The following is a 19,144-nucleotide window of genomic DNA, read 5'->3' as shown; positions in this document are numbered from 1 at the left end:
CTCTTTGACAATAACACTATTTGTTACATTAAATAAGCTTTTAATTTGACACGTCAAATAACACAGTTCTATTATAGAATGTTGTGTGTTCTGAATTTTCACGTGCAAGCCAAGCGCCAGCACTACTATCAACAGCACTGAAAAAGCTGTACAAAAAAAGTCTGCAAACAAGAAAACACCGGCAACGAACAATGTGTTTACAATACCGCGTTGGTAATAAAGTAAAGCGTTGGTAACATTCATATTGCACTGTAAAGCTTTACCGAAGGACTGGGGATCAATTAAATGGGGTATCAGTCTACACAATACCCAATATATTTTTTTCCAAAAAGTGACGAAAGCTCTTGTGTTCAATGATGAGCAGGGGTATGTTGCAATCCACAATACGATGTGACATTATGGAATTGGTGATAGCTTTTTACTGTGGATGATTTGTGTTGTACAGTTGCACAGAGCATGTCTCTATGAATTGGGAGATGTGTGGCTGCTGAGGGTCACAGCTGATCATCTTCCTCTTCTGGTATTCATGAAAGCTATAACATACTTATACTGTATTATTTAGTCAATTGCTTTATATGATGGAGATTATCAAATCTTCATCTCACCATAATTTTTTGTTGAATTCATGAATGAACATAACGTTTAGGAAACTGATATGATTCAGTAGGTAATTGTCTGAATTTACCATATTTTTTTATGTTGTAATAGTAGGCCTACATAGGGATGTTAAACAAAACAACAATCTAAATGTGCTGTCCACTTTGGACACATGGTAAGGGGAGCCATTGCAAGCTATCTAGCTAACGTTACAAGCAAAAATGAAAGCAGGAAGCACCAGTGACTCGGTCTATAAAAAAGTGGTCAGATGAAGCAGATGCTAAACTACAGGACTGTTTTGCTATCACAGACTGGAACATGTTCTGGAATTTTTCCGATGACATTGAGGAATACACCACATCAGTCACTGGCTTTATCAATATGTGCATTGAGGATGTTGTCCCCACAGTGAGTGTACGCACATACCCCAACCAGAAGCCATGGATTACAGGCAACATTCGCACTGAGCTAAAGGGTAGAGCTGCCGCTTTCAAGGTGTGGGACTCTAACCCGAAAGCTTACAAGAAATCCCGCTATGCCCTGCGACGGATCATCAAACAGGCAAAGTGTCAATACAGGGCTAAGATTGAATCATACTACACCGGCTCCGACGCTCGTCGGATGTGGCAGGGCTTGGAAACTATTACAGATTACAAAGGGAAGCACAACCGCGAGCTTCCCAGTGACACAAGCCTACCAGACAAGCTAAATCACTTCTATGCTCACTTCGAGGCAAGAAACACTGAGGCATGCATGAGAGCATCAGCTGTTCCAGACGACCATGTGATCACGCTGTCCATAGCCGACGTGAGTACAGGTGCTGACCAACTGGCAGGTGTCTTAACTGACATTTTCAACATGTCCCTGATTCAGTCTGTAATACCAACATGTTTCAAGCAGACCACCATAGTCCCTGTGCCCAAGAACACAAAGGCAACCTGCCTAAATGACTACAGACCCGTAGCACTCACGTCCATAGCCATGAAGTGCTTTGAAAGGCTGGTAATGGCTCACATCAATACCATTATCCCAGAAACCCTAGACCCACTCCAATTTGCATATCGCCCAAACAGATCCACAGATGATGCAATCTCTATTGCACTCCACACTGCCCTTTCCCACCTGGACAAAAGGAACACCTATGTGAGAATGTTATTCATTGACTACAGCTCAGTGTTCAACACCATAGTACCCTCAAATCTCATCACCAAGCTAAGAAACCTGGGACAAAACACCTTCCTCTGCAACTGGATCCTGGACTTCCTGACGGGCCTCCCCCAGGTGGTGAGGGTCGGTAGAAACACATCTGCCACTCTGATCCTCAACACTGGAGATCCACAGGGGTGCATGCTCAGTCCCCTCCTGTACTCCCTGTTCACCCACGACTGCATGGCCAGGCACGACTCCAACACCATCATTAAGTTTGCAGATGACACAACAGTGGTAGGCCTGATCTCCGACAATGACGAGACAGCCTATAGGGAGGAGGTCAGAGACCTGGCCGTGTGGTGCCAGAATAACAACCTATCCCTCAACGTAACCAAGACTAAGGAGATGATTATGGACTACAGGAAAAAGAGCACCAAGCACGCCCCCATTCTCATTGACAGGGCTGTAGTGGAGCAGGTTGAGAGCTTCAAGTTCTTTGGTGTCCACATCAACAACAAACTAGAATGTTCCAAACACACCAAGACAGTCGTGAAGAGGGCACGACAAAACCTATTCCCCCTCAGGAAACTAAAAAGATTTGCCATGGGTCCTGAGATCCTCAAAAGGTTCTACAGCTGCAACATCGGTTGCATCATTGCCTGGCAATTGCAATTGCTCAGCCTCCGACCGCAAGGCACTTCAGAGGGTAGTGCGTACGGCCCAGTACATCACTGGGGCAAAGCTTCCTGCCATCCAGGACCTCTACGCCAGGCGGTACCAGAGGAAGGCCCTAAAAATTGTCATAGACCCCAGCCACCCCTGTCACAGACTGTTCTCTCTACTACCGCATGGCAAGCGGTACCGGAGTGCCAAGTCTAGGACATAAAGGCTTCTCAACAGTTTTTACCCCCAAGCCATAAGACTCCTGAACAGGTAACCAAGTGGTTACCCGGACTATTTGCATTGTGTGCCCCCCCAACCCCTCTTTTACGCTGCTGCTACTCTCTGTTTATCTTATTTGCATAGTCACTTTAACTATACGTTCATGTACATACTACCTCAATTGGCCCGACCAACCAGTGCTCCCGCACATTGGCTAACCGGGCTATCTGCATTGTGTCCCACCACCCGCCAAGACTCCTGAACAGGTAACCAAGTGGTTACCCGGACTATTTGCATTGAGTGCCCCCTCCAATCCCTCTTTTACGCTACTGCCACTCTGTTCATCATATCTGCGTAGTCACTATAACCATACCTACATATACACACTACCTCAATAAGCTTGACTAACCAGTGTCTGTATATATCCTTGATACTCTTATTTTCAAATGGCTTTTTACTGTTGTTTTCTATCTTTACTTACCTACACACACACACACACACACATACATTTTTTTTGCACTATTGGTTAGAGCATGTAAGTAAGCATTTCACTGTAAGCATTTCACCTGTTGTATTTGGCACACGTGACAAATAAACTTTGATTTGATTTGAGTAAGTTCCAGAACATTACCTCACGTTAGCTAGCTAGCTCACACAGCAATAATTAAATTCTTACCTATCTTTATGTGACTTCATATGTCTGACAAAGTTTGAGGTTTTTGCAATTTCATCATTGATTTTGGACCCACATGTTTTACAAACTGCAGCCATTTTTTTCCCCACCACCACATAGTCTTTGAAACCAAATGCAACGATTTTTGGGAACCGATCCAGATGATGCCATGATGATTACAGACTCAGTCAATGTCTCTTTCAATTGACGAACTAGCATCAGAGATACTATATATAATGATGATATGTACTCCTCCCTTGACATTGGGAGTTGTTGTCCCGAAGGCGGGAAGGCAGGCGGTCTGCTTATCATTCTGCTTATTGCTCTGCATGTCACTATATTCATGCGTGGACAGATTTTAACGGGAGTGGACCCTCTCGCTTCGCCTCTTTTTCTCTGCCAGCGTTGACAGATAGTTTGAGTGACCAGCGAGAAATGTCCAAATAGAGTCGAGTGTTTGCCCACTCCCACCCACTGGGTGCGCGTAGAGAGGTCTGTGAGGCTTGGTTGTCTAATATCAGAAGATGATGGTAGAGGAGGTAAGAGAATGAGAGGAGTGTGATGCCCTTTAGGGATGGGGAAATCTAAACAAGTCTCCCCGGTCTTTCGAGTCATCGAAGTTGAGTGGAAACATTTGAGTCCACATCTCTGTAAAAGGGGGATTCTCTATACACTTGACAATGGTGGATGAAAAGGATTATGATAGTTTTGCCATAACTCATCATTCTAAAAAATTACCTGCAAACTAAGCTGAGGAGTGGAGCAGGTTGAGTGGGCTTGGTTTGACACCACCACAGGCCGAGGTGTTAATTCATACTAGAAAGAGTTTAACTGAGGAAGACTACCCTCTATGAGGACACAGCTTGCAGTATCCATAGACACAACATGTACTTACTTCCCAACTTGTTGTGATACATGGATAAGGAGCTAAAAGGCTGTGGGGGGATATCACAAGAGTGACGTCACATTGTGTTCTCTTTTTTGATGCTAGAAAAAAATGTCTGCCTGAAAAGGAGACAAGCAAAGGCATCAGTAAAATAGAAATTAACAATCTGTCTGGAATCTATTTTACAGAGGATGTGTCATTATTGGCACCCCTGCCCTTCAGGTTTGGAGTAAGGAATTAATTATACAGGTTGTATATCCCCTTCCTCCTCAAATCCACCTCCTGTAGCAGAAATAACATAATTTAATCTTCTTCTGCTTGAAACCATTTTCAATTTGTCACTCAATGATCTGGGAAGATTACGAGTTAGTGTCTCTTTTCTGCTTGCCTGATTCTTTGTCATACCTACATTGTCACTTGTTTTTTAAGGTCCTTTTCTAGGTCTGTTTAGGAAATCTATGGTCAAAAGCATGATTTAATTATGCATTGTGAAAATACATGCTTGGATTCATTCATGTACTCAACAACATAACAATGTGAAAGAAGACTGAAAAATATGAAGAGTAAAAAAACAGCAGTGGAATAAAAAAAAAATTCTAGCTTTTTGAACACGACAGAACGGAATAGAACAGAATGGTTACATACTTGTTTTGCCGAGAGTTTACTGTTATACTTCAATGCATTCATTTCTTTGTCAAAACTAAAGCAACCTATACATTTGTATTTTTGCATTTATAAAATACCTATTTAGTGCTCAAGGCCTTTATGACTGCAGTCAATAACGACAGAATTTTCTTGGCAAACTGTGCGCGACAAATCCTGAGATTGTTGTCAAAATGACCTTCCAAATCTTCAAAAGTCCAGGGTAATTTCTGAAAGTATGAACCCCAATCTGGCCTTATGTATTGAGTCCTGTACTCCAAAGTTTGGATGTATGTTTACACTATAATCTGTTTTTTGGTGAGTGCACCATAGCGTTCATTGATTTGTCTGTTAGCCATGACCACATTTGTGGGAGGTGGTGGTAGAAAGTGGGGCTGGGTGATTAGATTTCAGTGGACAAAATTGGATTTGATGGTGGGACATAATAGCTTTCATTGGCTTTTACAGTACATCTCTGAATGGCTTAACCATATTGTCCTTGATGGGATTGAGGTTTAATTCTGGGATTTGCTCAGTGATGATGTCCTGTTCCTCCTTATTGTTCTGGGCCCAGGAGTAGAGGGCTGTTCTGAACTAGAGGCTTCACATGAAGAGTCCAGAACTTTGCCCAAAATGACACCCTATTCCCTTTATAGTCCATAGGACCCTCGTCAAGTCTACTGCACTATAATGGGAATACTGTGAAGGGGAGACAGTACGGTGCAATTTGGGAATGCATCCAAGATCTGTCTTGAACTAAAATCCCATCTAATATTGTGTAGCCTTGTTGTTAGATCAATGTTTCCCTCTCTATTAAATCAATGAGGTACTCTATGGTAGAATGGCAGTCAAACCTGTTCCAGCTGCTTTCTGAACTGACTTGAAGGAATAACCTGATATGAATTGTGCTAAAATAGGGACATATTGGGCATTTTGGCATCTTCACAAAGACATTCTTTGCACAAAGAGGAGGGTTTGCGGCGGAGATAAGATGCAGTCAGGCTCAACAGTCACAGTACGGGTAATCAGTCCTCTCCCAATGCCTCTGCTTGGTGGTCTATTCTGATTACATTCATCGACAAATTGCTCTGAAAAGACGGATATCGACTAGAGTGGAAGAGAATTGCTTAAATTGTTCTCCTTGTATTCTTCTTTTCTGACGATGTTAACTTGTGAAGAATGAGAAACATTGTCACTCCGCAGAGAATTACAGATTTTCAATATGAACATGGGGAGAATAGTGAATCCAAAGTATTGCCTCGGTATGTGAAAGATCAATTGTTCCTATAGACTCCAAGTTAACAGTGACACTTTTTTGCCTCTTTGAGAAACAATTTTTCCAGGCATCATTTAATTCTTGGACACATCATAGAAGAGTAGTTTGAATTACTTTCCTTTAGCTCAAAATGTTAGCAAAAACCTTAACATATCTATCAGCGCTAGGTTTTGTTTTGAAAATCAGTCATGGTCACCCAGAAGAACACTGCATTGGTTGCTCTTTGAGGATTTAGGCTGCAAATCCATAAAGCACCTTGTGACAACTGCTGATCTGAAAAAGGGTTAGTTAAATAAATGTATTTGATTGGTTAGTTCAATCAATCAATCTGTCTTTCTCTTTGCAGGAGCCACAGGTGACATCCTGCCAGATTCCCTACCGTCAGTCCCAGGTACCCTGCCTCACTTCATGAAGGAGCCAGAAGATGCCTACATCATCAAGAGCAACCCAATCAAGCTGCTCTGTCGGGCTGTGCCCGCACTGCAGATCTTCTTCAAGTGTAATGGAGAATGGGTGCACCAGAATGAACATGTGTCCCGGGAGTACATGGATCAGAACACTGGTAAGAATCCATAGAGATCCTATGTATTCAGAGGTCTGGACTGGAGTACTGCTGGTTTTCTGTTACCTGATAATTCATTGCACCTATTGTGTCCCAGGTCTAAATCGGTCCCTGATTAGAGGGGAAGAATGGAAAAAAACTGTGGAACTGGCTTCTAGGTCCAGGGTTGAATTTGAGGGCTATGATCCCATAGATATGCTATTTTCTGTAGTTCTATGTAATTGAATAATTAATATGTGTAATATGCATAATTTCTATCGCCTCCCAGTCTAACTACTGCATAGTGAGAGGGAATATGGATTCACTGTGACCATGTGTGGGATCATGGGCTTGCAATCAGCACTGCATATTGGTTTGGGGAAACTCAATTATGACATTTTGTGATTAAGATCATCTTTGACTTGATACAGTAAGGTACATTTAGCTAACATATTGATACTACAGATACTTTTCAGTCTATAGGCAGTTGTCTTTTTTTAAGTTTCCAGAGACAGTTAAAGTTAAGCAACAATTAGGCTGATATCCGAAAACATTTAACATATTTTTTATTACATAATTCTATCCGTCACCCGAAACCTGAAAAAAACACTCCAACTTGCCCTCATAATGTCAACAGGTAATTTGTGAAGTTGTGTTGAAGATATCATGTCGTGTGATATAAAGGAGATGGTATGTTCAGCCCAATTAAACCCCATCAGGCTTGTGTCAGAGAGGGACGTGCAGAACAGCCTAGGTCTGTGTCACAAATGGCACCCTATTTCCTATATAGTGCACTACTTTTGAGCAGGGCCCATAGTGCACTATGTAGGGAATAGGGTGCAATTTTGGATGCAATCTATAAAGCAGTTTGTGTTGATTAGAAGCCTTCACTTTAGTTCTGTTTCCTGAAGGGATTTCTGGGAGAACACAACTGATGTGACACCTCGTCTGGAATGTGCTCTGATTAGTGGCTTCTCAAAAGCGGAAAGAGTCTTTCTGGTATTCATGAAGGTCCCTCTGCAGGAAAGCCTGTTTAATTGCTTCTGGGAGTTCATTATTGTGTGATTGCTGTTCTGTGAAATTGTTGTGTGACTGATAATGGGGGAAATGAAAGTCAGAACTTTGATTATTTTTGCTCTGTGTGAGTCAGGAAGTTCATGGGAAAAGTATTAGGGAAAAGTTCACTGTTTTGGTTTTATGCTACATCCAATGGTTGTTAGCAAGAGGCGAGCTAATTCATTTATTTCAGAGATCAGAATGGAGCATTATCTAACAATAACAACAAGTGAAGTGCCTGATGTTCTGTTTTAAGTGGTAGGAGGGCTGTGAGCCAAAAATACAGTTGAAATCGTAAGTTTACATACACCGTAGCCAAATACATTTCAACTCAGTTTTTCACAATTCCTGACATTTAATCCAAGTAAAAATTCCCTGTCTTAGGTCAGTTATGATCACCACTTTATTTTAAGAATGTAAAATGTCACAATAATAGTAGAGCGAATGATTTATTTCAGTTTTTATTTCTTTCATCACATTCCCAGTGGGTCAGACGTTCACATACAGTCAATTAGTATTTGGTAGCATTGCCTTTAAATTGTTTAATTGGGTCAAACGTTTTGGGTAGCCTTCCACAAGCTTCCCACAATAAGTTGGGTGAATTTTGGCCCATTCCTCCTGAAAGAGCTGGTGTAACTGAGTCAGGTTTGTAGGTCTCCTTGCTCACACACGCTTTTTCAGTTCTGCCCTCAAATTTTCCATAGGATTGAGGTCAGGGCTTTGTGATGGCCACTCCAATACCTTGATTTTGTTGTCCTTAAGCCATTTTGCCACAACTTTGGAAGTATGCTTGGGGTTATTTTCCATTTGGAAGACCCATTTGAGACCAAGCTTCAACTTCCTGACTGATGTCTTGATATGTTGCTTTAATATATACACATAATTTGTTCTCATGATGCCATCTATTTTGTGAATTACGGAGGTGGCATGATGCTGCCACCCCCGTGCTTCACGGTTGAGATGTTGCTTCAATATATCAATTTTCTTTCCTCATGATGCCATCTACTTTGTGAAGTGCACCAGTCCCAACTGCAGCAAAGCACCCCCACAACATGATGCTGCCACCCCCGTGCTTCACGGTTGGGATGGTGTTCTTTGGCTTGCAAGCCTCACCCTTTTTCCTCCAAACAAAACAATGGTCATTATGGCCAAAAGGTTATATTTTTGATTCATCAGACCAGAGGACATTTCTCCAAAAAGTACGATATTTGTCCCCATGTGCAGTTGCAAACCGTAGTCTGGCTTTTTTATGGTGGTTTTGGAGCAGTGGCTTCTTCCTTGCTGAGCGGCCTTTCAGGTTATGTCGATATAGGACTTGTTTTACTGTGGATGTAGGTACTTTTGTACCTGTTTCCTACAGCATCTTCACAAGGTCCTTTGCTGTTGTTCTGGGATTTATTGCACTTTTCGCACCAAAGTACGTTCATCTCTAGGAGACAGAACTCTTCTCCTTCCTGAGCAGTATGACGGCTGTGTGGTCCCATGGTGTTTATACTTGCTTAATATTGTACAGATGAACGTGGTACCTTCAGGCGTTTGGAAATTTTTCCCAAGGATGAACCAGATTTGTGGAGCTCTACAATTTTTTTCTGAATTTGAGTTCTTGGCTGATTTATTTTGATTTTCCTATGATGTCAAGCAAAGATGCACTGAGTTTGAAGGTAGGCCTTGAAATACATCCACAGGTACACCTCCAATTAACTCAAATTATGTAAATCAGCCTATCAGAAGCTTCTAAAGCCATGACATCATTTTCTGGAATTTTCCAAGCTTTTTAAAACTACTTGTGTCATGCACAAAGTAGATGTCTTATCCGATTTGCCAAAACTATAGTTTGTTAACAATACATTTGTGGAGTGGTTGAAAAACGTATTTTAATGACTCCAACCTAAGTGTTTGTAAACTTCCGACTTCAACGGTATGTTGCTAAATGAGGAATTATTGTCATCAAATTAAATTATTTTGTTTTTTAAGTGGATACCATGAGCTCCAAACCAAGCACTGTATTTTAATAATTGTATGTAAATGACCAGAATAATGTGAATGGCACCCATTGCCCTGGGATTGGAGGAAAAAGGTTGTTGTAATGAGAGGTTCAAATATCTGTATATGTAGAGGGTCTGACAACCTTTTGACCAATTCATGTCTCTTAACTCTACAATAAATTCCTCGCTAAACCCATGGGGTAATTCGTTGTCATGTTAACAGTACCATAATGGCTCGTATTGCTTATTTCATAAGGTTAGAAACTTGATTTTATCCTTTTAATTTCATAGTGCCAACGTGTTGTTTTCCTACTGTAAAGGAAGTATAGTCTTTGAACCCTGAGTAGGTCAGGTCTGATGTAGGCTTTGAAAGCAGTTTTGTATTCATTAACTCGGTTCATACTTGTTCAGCTCATCTGCATTCTCAAGTGGATAACCGTCTGCTCACTGAGCTCCCTCCAGACGGAGCCACCGCCTCCCCACATGCTACTTAACCTAACACATTATCTACACTCTCTCACTACGCAATTTCACAGATTCTGATTCAAGAACGCCCGGTTTAAAAAAAAAAAAAGTTCATCCTTTTCACCTCGCTCTGCCTTTAAGCTATATCCGGGGAACAATTATTAACTTTTTACCATCTCCTGCACTTAACCGCCTGCGGTGTTGCCTTGCCTAGGCTGTTAAACCAACGGGTTCTGCATCAGAAAGAGACCCGAGTGGATTTGCAATTAAAAGAACCTGGCTGAGATTGTCCTGTCCTCACCCCACGCCCAGCCTGCTGCAAAGCCTGCCAGCTTTATATCAGCACTAAACTCATAACTACCATTGATAACAACATGCTCAACACTGCTTTGTCCTGCCTTGGTAATGGACAGCCAAATTGTGTATTGGATTAGGCCAAGCTAATCAAAGCAGCAGATCTATGATGAATTGGATGTTATTGATTAGGACATGGGTCTTCAATGCCACCAAGAGCACCATGATGATAACATCTCTTATTTACCAAACAGGCTGATGAATCACAGCCACAGATAAGAGGCGCTACAATGCCCTTGAGTTAACCAGACTGAGGCACAGGGAGGAGGGAGGAGAGCTCAGAGGAGAAGAGGAGAGGAGGGGAAGAGGGAAGAAGGAGCAGAATGGAGAGAGGAGAGAGGAATGGGGGAGTGGAGAGCGGAGAGGGCAGGGGAGGGTTGAGGACAGTGGAGGGAAGATGCTCAGATTTGGTCACAGACTAAAGACAGCCAGTATGTTGAAGTAGTACGCTGAGAATGTACTGTCACTCAGTGCTGCTCATGGAACTTATCCTTTCTATTAACCTTCCTATCTCTTAGGAAAATCAACTTATCTGGCACAATTTGTCCATGATTAAATGTCTATGGTAATATCAGCAGCAGTGAGAATTCAGTTCAGACTGCAATGGTGTTTTAAACCATGGTATGGAGTGTGTTGACTAGAGATAACCACAGACAGCTGTGCTGAGACCTCTGGGATGAGGCAGGGTATTGTCAACCTGTCAGTAATTGATTTTTTGATAGGGTCAACATGCCTATACATAATTGAACAGTGGAGAGATTACTGGGAAAAGCATGTCACAGTGGCCTCCGATTTACATTGAGTGCTGCAAGCGATAATGTGTTCTTATGGATTTAAATTGGATAAATTATTGGATTGGCGTGCTCTCTCCATATTTACATGAGCCTTTTGCTTAGTTCCCTATATTAATTCCCTATTTTTGTCAATGGCTTATCACTAAGAGTGGAGAGCATTGTCATCTTGAAGACCTTACTGCTTCAATGAATTAGGGAAATACGCACCAGTTTCCGTGTCAGGGAAACATTGGTCCCCAGGGTGTTTGTTTGGTGGAAACTGGTCCACTCCCTCCCATATGTCTGAGACTAGCGAATCATCACTTGTCTCACAGGATTACCGTCCCAAATGGCACCCTATTTGGTGCACTACATTTGACCAGGAGCAATAGGGGTCTGCTCAAAAGTAGTGCACTATATAGACAATAGGGTGCTCCCGAGTGGCGCAGCGGTCTAAGGCACTGCATCTCAGTGCAAGAGGTGTCACTACAGTCCATGGTTTGAATTCAGGCTGTATCACATCCGGCTGTGATTGAGAGTCCCATAGGGCGACGCACAATTGGCCCAGCGTCGTCCGGGTTTGGCCAGGGTAGACCGTCATTGTAAATAAGAATTTGTTCTTAACTGACTTGCCTAGTTAAATAAGGACATATCCTCAATGCTGATTAGTTAAAGCAGCCTGTGTAGCTATGTATACAAATTCATTACAAACGAAAAGCTGAAATGTCTTGAGTCAATAAGTGAACATTTGCTTAACACGTCACATAATAAGTTGCATGGACTCACTCTGTGCAATACTAGTGTTTAACATGATTTTTGAATGACTACTAATTATCTGTAAGGTCCCTCAGTCGGGAAATTCATTCCAAACAAAGATTAAACTACAAAGACCAGGGAGGTTTTCCAATGCCTCGCAAAAAGGGCACCTATTGGTAGGTGGGTAAAAATGGAAAAAGCTAACCATTGAATATCCCTTTGAGCATGGTGAAGTTATTATTAGGCTTTGGATGGTGTATCAATACACCCAGTCACTACAAAGATATAGGCGTCCTTCCTAACTCGGTTGCCGGAGAGGAAGGAAACTGCTCAGGGATTTCACCATGAAGCCAGGGGTGACTTTAAAACAGTTACAGAGTTTAATACTAACCTAAATGACAGCGGGAAAAGAAGGAAGCCTGTACAGAATAAAAATATTCCAAAACATGCATCCTGTTTGCAATAAGGTACTGGAGTAAAACTTCAAAACATTTTGAAAATAAATTAACTTTATGTCCTGAATACAAAGTGTTATGTTTGGGGTAAATCCAACACATCACTGAGTATTGTACCACTCTTCATATTTTCAAGCATGGTGGTGGCTGCATCATGTTATAGGTATGCTTGTCATCGGCAAGGACTAGGGAGTTTTTGTTGTTGATAGAAAGAAACGGAATAGAGCTAAGCACAGGCAAAATCCTGGAGAGAAACCTGGTTCATTCTGCTTTCCAACAGACACTGGGAGATGAATCCACTTTTCAGCAGGAAAATAACCTAAAACACAAGGCCAAATCTACACTGGCATTGCTTACTAAGATGACATTGAATGTTCTAGAGTGATCTAGCTAAATTTGACTTAAATTTACTTGAAAGTTTATGGCAAAACTTTAAAATGGCTGTCTAGCAATGATCAACAACCAACTTTACAGAGCTTGAAGAACTGTTAAAATAATATTGTGCAAATGTTGTACAATCCAGGTGTAACGCTCAATGAGTGAATGGGTGTGGAGTCAGGCGCAGAGAGCAAAGGATGCGGGAAAAAAAACACGCTTAAATGTCCAAAAAAATCACAGGAACAAAATAGTATACCCAACACAGGTATAACTACAAAACAAAATAGTACCCTTATGTGAAATACTAGGACAGCGAGAAAACCCAACAAAACACTAACACCTCTCACAAATACAGAAGAACAAGCCCGCACAAACAGAAGCGGGCTAAACGAAGTTAAATAACCCCACCCTAACAACCAAACAATGAACAGGTAAAACCAATTAGACAAAACCAAACGAACACGGAACAAAGGATCGGTGGCAGCTAGTAGACCGGCGACGACGACCGCCGAGCGCCACCCGAACAAGAAGGGGAGCCACCTTTGGTAATATTCGTGACACCAGGTCTGCAAAGCTCTTAGAGACTTATCCAGAAAGACACACAGCTGTAATTGCCGTAAAAGGTGATTCATACATGTATTGACTCAGGGGTGTAAGTACTTGTGTAAATTAGATATTTCTGTATTTCATTGCCAATAAATGTTCTTTCTAAAACAGGTTTTCACTTTATCATTATGTGGCATTGTGTGTGATCACATTTTAATTCTGGCTGTAATACAACAAAATGTGGAATAAGTCAAGGGGTATGAATACTTTCTGATGGCACTGTAAGTATTTATGATGTTATGGATGGACTGCTCCTTTGTATTTGTATGTATTATGTATCCCTGTTAGCTGTTGCCAAGGCAGCAGCTACTCTTCCTGGGGTGCAGCAACATTAAGGCATACAATTTAAAATATTACATGACATTACATTTCATAACACTTTTCACAACACATTAAGTGTGTTCCCTCAGGCCACTACTCTACAACCACATATCTACAATACAACATCCATGTGTATGTGTGTGTAGAGTGCATATCTTATCATGTGTGTGCTTGTGCCCGTGAATGCCTCTTAAAAGTCTCCTCTGTTCCATAAGATGTATTTGTATCAGTTTTTTTTTACTGTTTCTACTGCTTGCATCTGGTGTGGAATAGAGTTCCATGATGCTGTTAAGATCTATGCTTCCCACTACCATCTTTTGTGTTTTTAATTAAGCTAGAAACCTTAGTTGCTACATTAATTGTTTTACTTATACATGAATTATACCCATTGATTCTTGAAGAATTTAAGTTATTAACTGTAATACCCCCATCAAAACCCTAAATATAACCTAAATATAACCTTGTTTTATTCCAATGTTTGTAAACAATGTAAATCTGAACAAACACTTTATGGCCTCCACATGGTTAAAACTATAATTTTGATATCATGGATGGTCAGTCCTTGCATCCATAGTTCTGTCTATGAATGGTTACATTTTACCAAAACAGAGGCAGGGTGTCTGCTTTGTTATTGTTTAAATTAAAGATTCTAGATTTAACCTAGTTTAAATCTCCTTCCTTATCAGGTGTAAATAGTCGATATGCTGAAGGGAATCACACACAAATGGGCCCCATATAGACCCATATATTCCATTAGGATTCAATGCCCACGGATTGGAGAAAAATCACTGACCTTTCTTGTTGAGTCTGTGCATAGTGAATGTTATCGTTGGTGAGCAGTGAGCAGACAAAGTCGTTGCTGTCTCTTACATAGATTGGAGGCACATGGAGAGTGGCAGTTCCTGGCCGGTCTGGGCACTATGGGGGAAGAGAGGCCTGAGAATAGCAGATAAACAACCCCGGTGGTCACACAGACACACACACACCTGCCAGGAAACCCGGCCGCGTCTAATTCCCTGACCATGTTACCTTCCCTCTGTCCTTGTTCACTTCCCTTCATGGAACTCACTGAGACAACTGGGTTGGTGAAAGCAATAGCTCCGCTAGCACCTAGTTTTACACCATATTAGTTTCACATAATATCCAGCCTTGTCAGATCAGTGAAGGAGTGTAAATGAGGGCAGATGGAAGGGAGCACATTTCTTGAATGAGACACAGGAGAGTCCAGGGGAACAACAGCATACAGGCAGCATACAGGCAGCATACAGGCAGAAAACAGGCAGCATACAAGCTGCAAACATTCAGTGGCACTATGTTTCCCCTCAGCACAGGCCTTAGCCTCACCACACACTCAACCCTCCTACATCAGAAGTGTTGCAATGCTTTTGCCACTCTGTAATGTCCACTAAAGTGAGGATTGATGTTCCTTCGTGACTCCGTTAATGGGGTTGTTAACTGAATGTGCCCAGACAATACAATACACCTCACACACATACCGTACCTGTATATCATAGGCTCCTTAGAGGGGGGAAATACATTTTACCTCAGGTTTCAACTAGTCCGGTGCCGGTGGGTTGTGTTGTAAATGTCTACTTTTTTTATCACAGAAAAAGGAGCTTTACCTTTTTTGTTTGGATTACTATTCTGTTTTGACTTCCATGTCAGGCAGGACTGGATGTATTGGGGTCTGTGTTATACATAGAGGTCTGAAATTATTGACACCCTTGATAAAGATGAGCAGAAATGACTGAATAAAATAAATAATTCAAATACTGAGATATATTGTAATTAAAATACTGAGCTATCCACTGATGTGTGTGGCCAGAGTTCTATTTTCATGTCATTTGGACCAAAGCACCGGTTCCAATCCAAGTGCCAACTCAAACTTCATGCGTTTGTTGGACGACTTGAAAATAGAGCTCTTTACCACACACACCTATGAAACCCTTCTTCCATCGCCAACAGACAACAGTATGATATTGCTTATTGCTTTCCTTATCTACGCACAGATGGAGACAAAACCCAACATGCAAACTTCTCTTCAAATATTTCCTGTATGGGTGGGTGAGGTTTTAGTTATCTTTCCCCTATTGCAGTACAATGCCTTTTTTTAATAGGTTTACTTACTAATTATTTCTGATTATAATGCCGTTAGTGGTCTGTGTTTATTTTTCCAGACTTTTGATCTAATTTAAATAGGATATTATTTTGTGAAGATGTATAGAAGAGACTTGGCTCTGTCAGTGTAGTTGGCCTTATAATTAAAGAGTTAAACAGTGAACATTGGGCCTAATTGATGTGGCAGACAAAGGCCTCGTCTGGATATATCACCAAATGCAGGTGAACATTCTGTAACTAAATATTTTGTCTAGTAGATATGTTTGTTAGTGTGTGTGTTCGTGTCTGTGGGCTGAGAATAAAGGGTATATGATTTCATAATAGATGTTCTGTATTAATTATGCGATAAGTGCCTGTCATTGTTTTAGATGGGCCTTTTTTAGAGCAGTACCTGCCTTTAATGGTCATCATTTATTTGTGGTGACATGACTGTGCTAATGCTGTTTCTCTCCTCAGCTGAGAGGTGTTTTGTCCTTAATTGCACTCAGTGTTCACATGTACCATAGCTGCCTTGGTAGACTGGGATACTCACTTGCATGCACCTCACACATCCACCCACCCACCTACCTACACACACACAATTAACCTCACTGCAGTAAGTCAAAACTACTTAAAGTGCAACTGAATGCAAAATATAGACTCTGTGGTATTGATATTACTAAAACGTTTATTCAAGTGCCAAAATGAAATAAAAAGTCTAAGTAAGATCATTTGGGTCATAAAGTCAGTATTTTCTAAAACAGAGTTTTGTGAGATTTGTTTAACTGAGGTCGCCATGACTTAAATGAGGGTTAGGTTTTGATTCCAATCCTGCCCACATGGGACCACTGCCTGGCACAGTCTAATCATGGTTGGCAATAATCAAATCATCCTGATCACAGCTGCCCGGTGTGCTGCAGTGAAAGCTATCCAATTTCTCACCAGAATCAACCTACAACCCGCCCATTTATTTAGAGACAGTCTGAAGCGCCTCAGATTTATTTAGAAAATAAATGATACAAGACATTGTCGCAAATGTTATGTTGAAAGAATAAGAGTTTTTTCTAAACGGCTTGGGTTTTCTCCAACTAAAACATCCTCACGCTCGTGAGCTAATCTTGGCATGACACACACAACTTTCATTCAAAGATGGCTATATTTAGAAAGCAGGAAATGCATTACGAGCGAAGCATGGGATTCCCTGACCAATCACGTTCACACTGTCAAGAGGGACAAAAAACATTACTGCCTGGATACGATATAGAAAACATAACACACCCATATCAAGCCACACCACCAAGACACATCTAGTTCCTGTTAATGAGCACCGGAAAAGCGCAGGTGGAATCGGTAAGTTGAGCCCCTCTTTAATGTGGCAGATATTGATGAAGGTTCAAATGATTGCTGTAAGATATGGTCAAATACATCACCATACTTCTCTCTCATTTATGTGCAACACTTATTGAAAGCAACAAGATTTCCACACATCCATTTTTTAAGCCAACCCACCCTTGTTAAACAACTTGAGCAGGAGGCAGAAAGCCTGGTGTTGACAGAGGCCAGTAACAGGCTCTCTGAGGGTGGGAGGATGTGTTAAAAGGGAATGCTCATTGGAGACATCAACATGCTAGCACACTGTGCAGGTGAAGTAGTGATGGCTAGTGCACTCCAGAGGACCTTTGACTTTGTACCACCCACCACCAAAGAGCCTTCCAGGGGATTCTGGAAGGGAAGTGTAGCTCGGGGCTTCTTTCCAACTGCACCGCAGGGAAACCCAGACCTGCAGGAGAGTAGGAAGCAGGCATTGATGGGAATTGTAGTGGTTTGAAACACTACAGATAATTGTCTATGTAGAACATATTATGAAGAATAATCAGGTTTGAGCCAATGCAAGCCATGTGCCAGTATGCAGATATAACCTTGTTCCAAATCTCACCTGTTTTTTCACGATGATCCAAGCCCTCTGAAATTGAAGTGGGATCCGGCCTCTCCCTATGCCATTCCTGTTGTCCAACTCAATAGGCTGAGCCATGGCAAGGCCATAGGGAGAGCGGATTAGCCTTGCCTTGTCCCCTCCAACTAGGCTCACACCACCTTAACCTCCATTTTCATTTAAAAAAAGCCAATAGCCATGGCTTAAGTTTCTCTCTCTCTCTGTCTCTCTCTCTCTCTGAAAAATTCTGCCTTTTGGATGACTTAGTCACTGGGAGAGCCACTTGGATAAAGAATAAAGCAGAGTGGGGTGGAAGAAATCAGAGGTTTAGTTTAATAAGTCCTGTCAATGGTGTTCCGCCTGTAAACAAATAGGGGTGACAGATGACAGAGTGCCGAAGCTCGGGTCTGTCTCTCAGGCACACCACCTGTCCCGGACGGTTAAGTCCTCAAGGAAATGTACCCCTCGGAGAGATGTCGGAGAGTGCAGGACCTGCCAGCTTCCATTAGCATATTGCTCACAGTGTTTCTTTTTTGGGGGGGATTATGTGCAGTCATTAGTCATGATTTTCTCTCCTGTCTCTTCACCCCCACTCTGTCAATTGCCATATCTCTGCAGGGGAATTCTGAATTATGTTTGTCTCACTAAGTGAAGTGCTGGTTGGCTGTAGTGGTGGTTTTTTGTTCATCTCCAGAGTGGCATGCTCCACGTGTTCCAGTTGAATTCAAATTTGTTTGGAGGAGAGCAGGGGACCGAGTTCCAACAACATTTTTGCTGTAAAATCTGTTTGGAGACTAACAGGCAGCTGAGGTTGTTTGTTATCATCCTTACACTACTTTCCTCACAGCCTCAACATAATGTAGGGTAGCTGATTTAGTTCTTAGTGGCATGATTGTTCCTATACATACAGCTGACCTTTAAATATGTATCTTGTTCTGTATCTTCAAGCAACAGCATTAATCTAGGGACATGTTCCTGCTGCTATTCAGTGTTTGGTGGTGTTTAATTATTATGTATTCAAAAGTCTGAAATGCAGTACATGGTGTGCTGGTGTGACTGCCAACGAGCATGTTAGAATAGGCTGCATTTATTGTTGTGTGCAGGAGAGGAAACCCAGAGGAGAGGACGGGGTGCTGAGAGACTAGGGTTATGTCCCATATGGCACCCTATTGCCTAGTGCACTGTATAGTTCACTAGGTAATAGCCCATACCGCCCTCGTTAATAGTAGTTCACTGTGTAAGAAATAGGGCGCCATTTGGCACGCAGCCTAGATTGGTATTTTTCTGTCCCAAGCCTCACACATTACATCTTTTCTCTA

General features: G+C 41.7%; 1 protein-coding gene across 3 annotated transcripts in view; it reads left to right on the top strand.

Moving 5' to 3' along the window:
• LOC139389410 (netrin receptor UNC5D-like) overlaps positions 1–19,144 on the top strand; it is a 231,479-nt gene that overhangs the window by 144,271 nt on the left and 68,064 nt on the right. For all 3 annotated transcript variants that reach the window (XM_071136151.1, XM_071136152.1, XM_071136150.1), the window contains exon 2: positions 6,452–6,667. In XM_071136151.1, the coding sequence (XP_070992252.1) occupies positions 6,452–6,667 (216 nt within the window). The remainder of the gene's footprint in view (positions 1–6,451; positions 6,668–19,144) is intronic.

Source organism: Oncorhynchus clarkii, chromosome 30 (genome assembly GCF_045791955.1).
Source record: "Oncorhynchus clarkii lewisi isolate Uvic-CL-2024 chromosome 30, UVic_Ocla_1.0, whole genome shotgun sequence".
In the NCBI taxonomy this organism is placed as follows: Eukaryota; Metazoa; Chordata; class Actinopteri; order Salmoniformes; family Salmonidae; genus Oncorhynchus; species Oncorhynchus clarkii.
The sequence above is the reverse complement of the archived record's forward strand: the minus strand, read 5'-3'. Positions and strand labels throughout refer to the sequence as shown.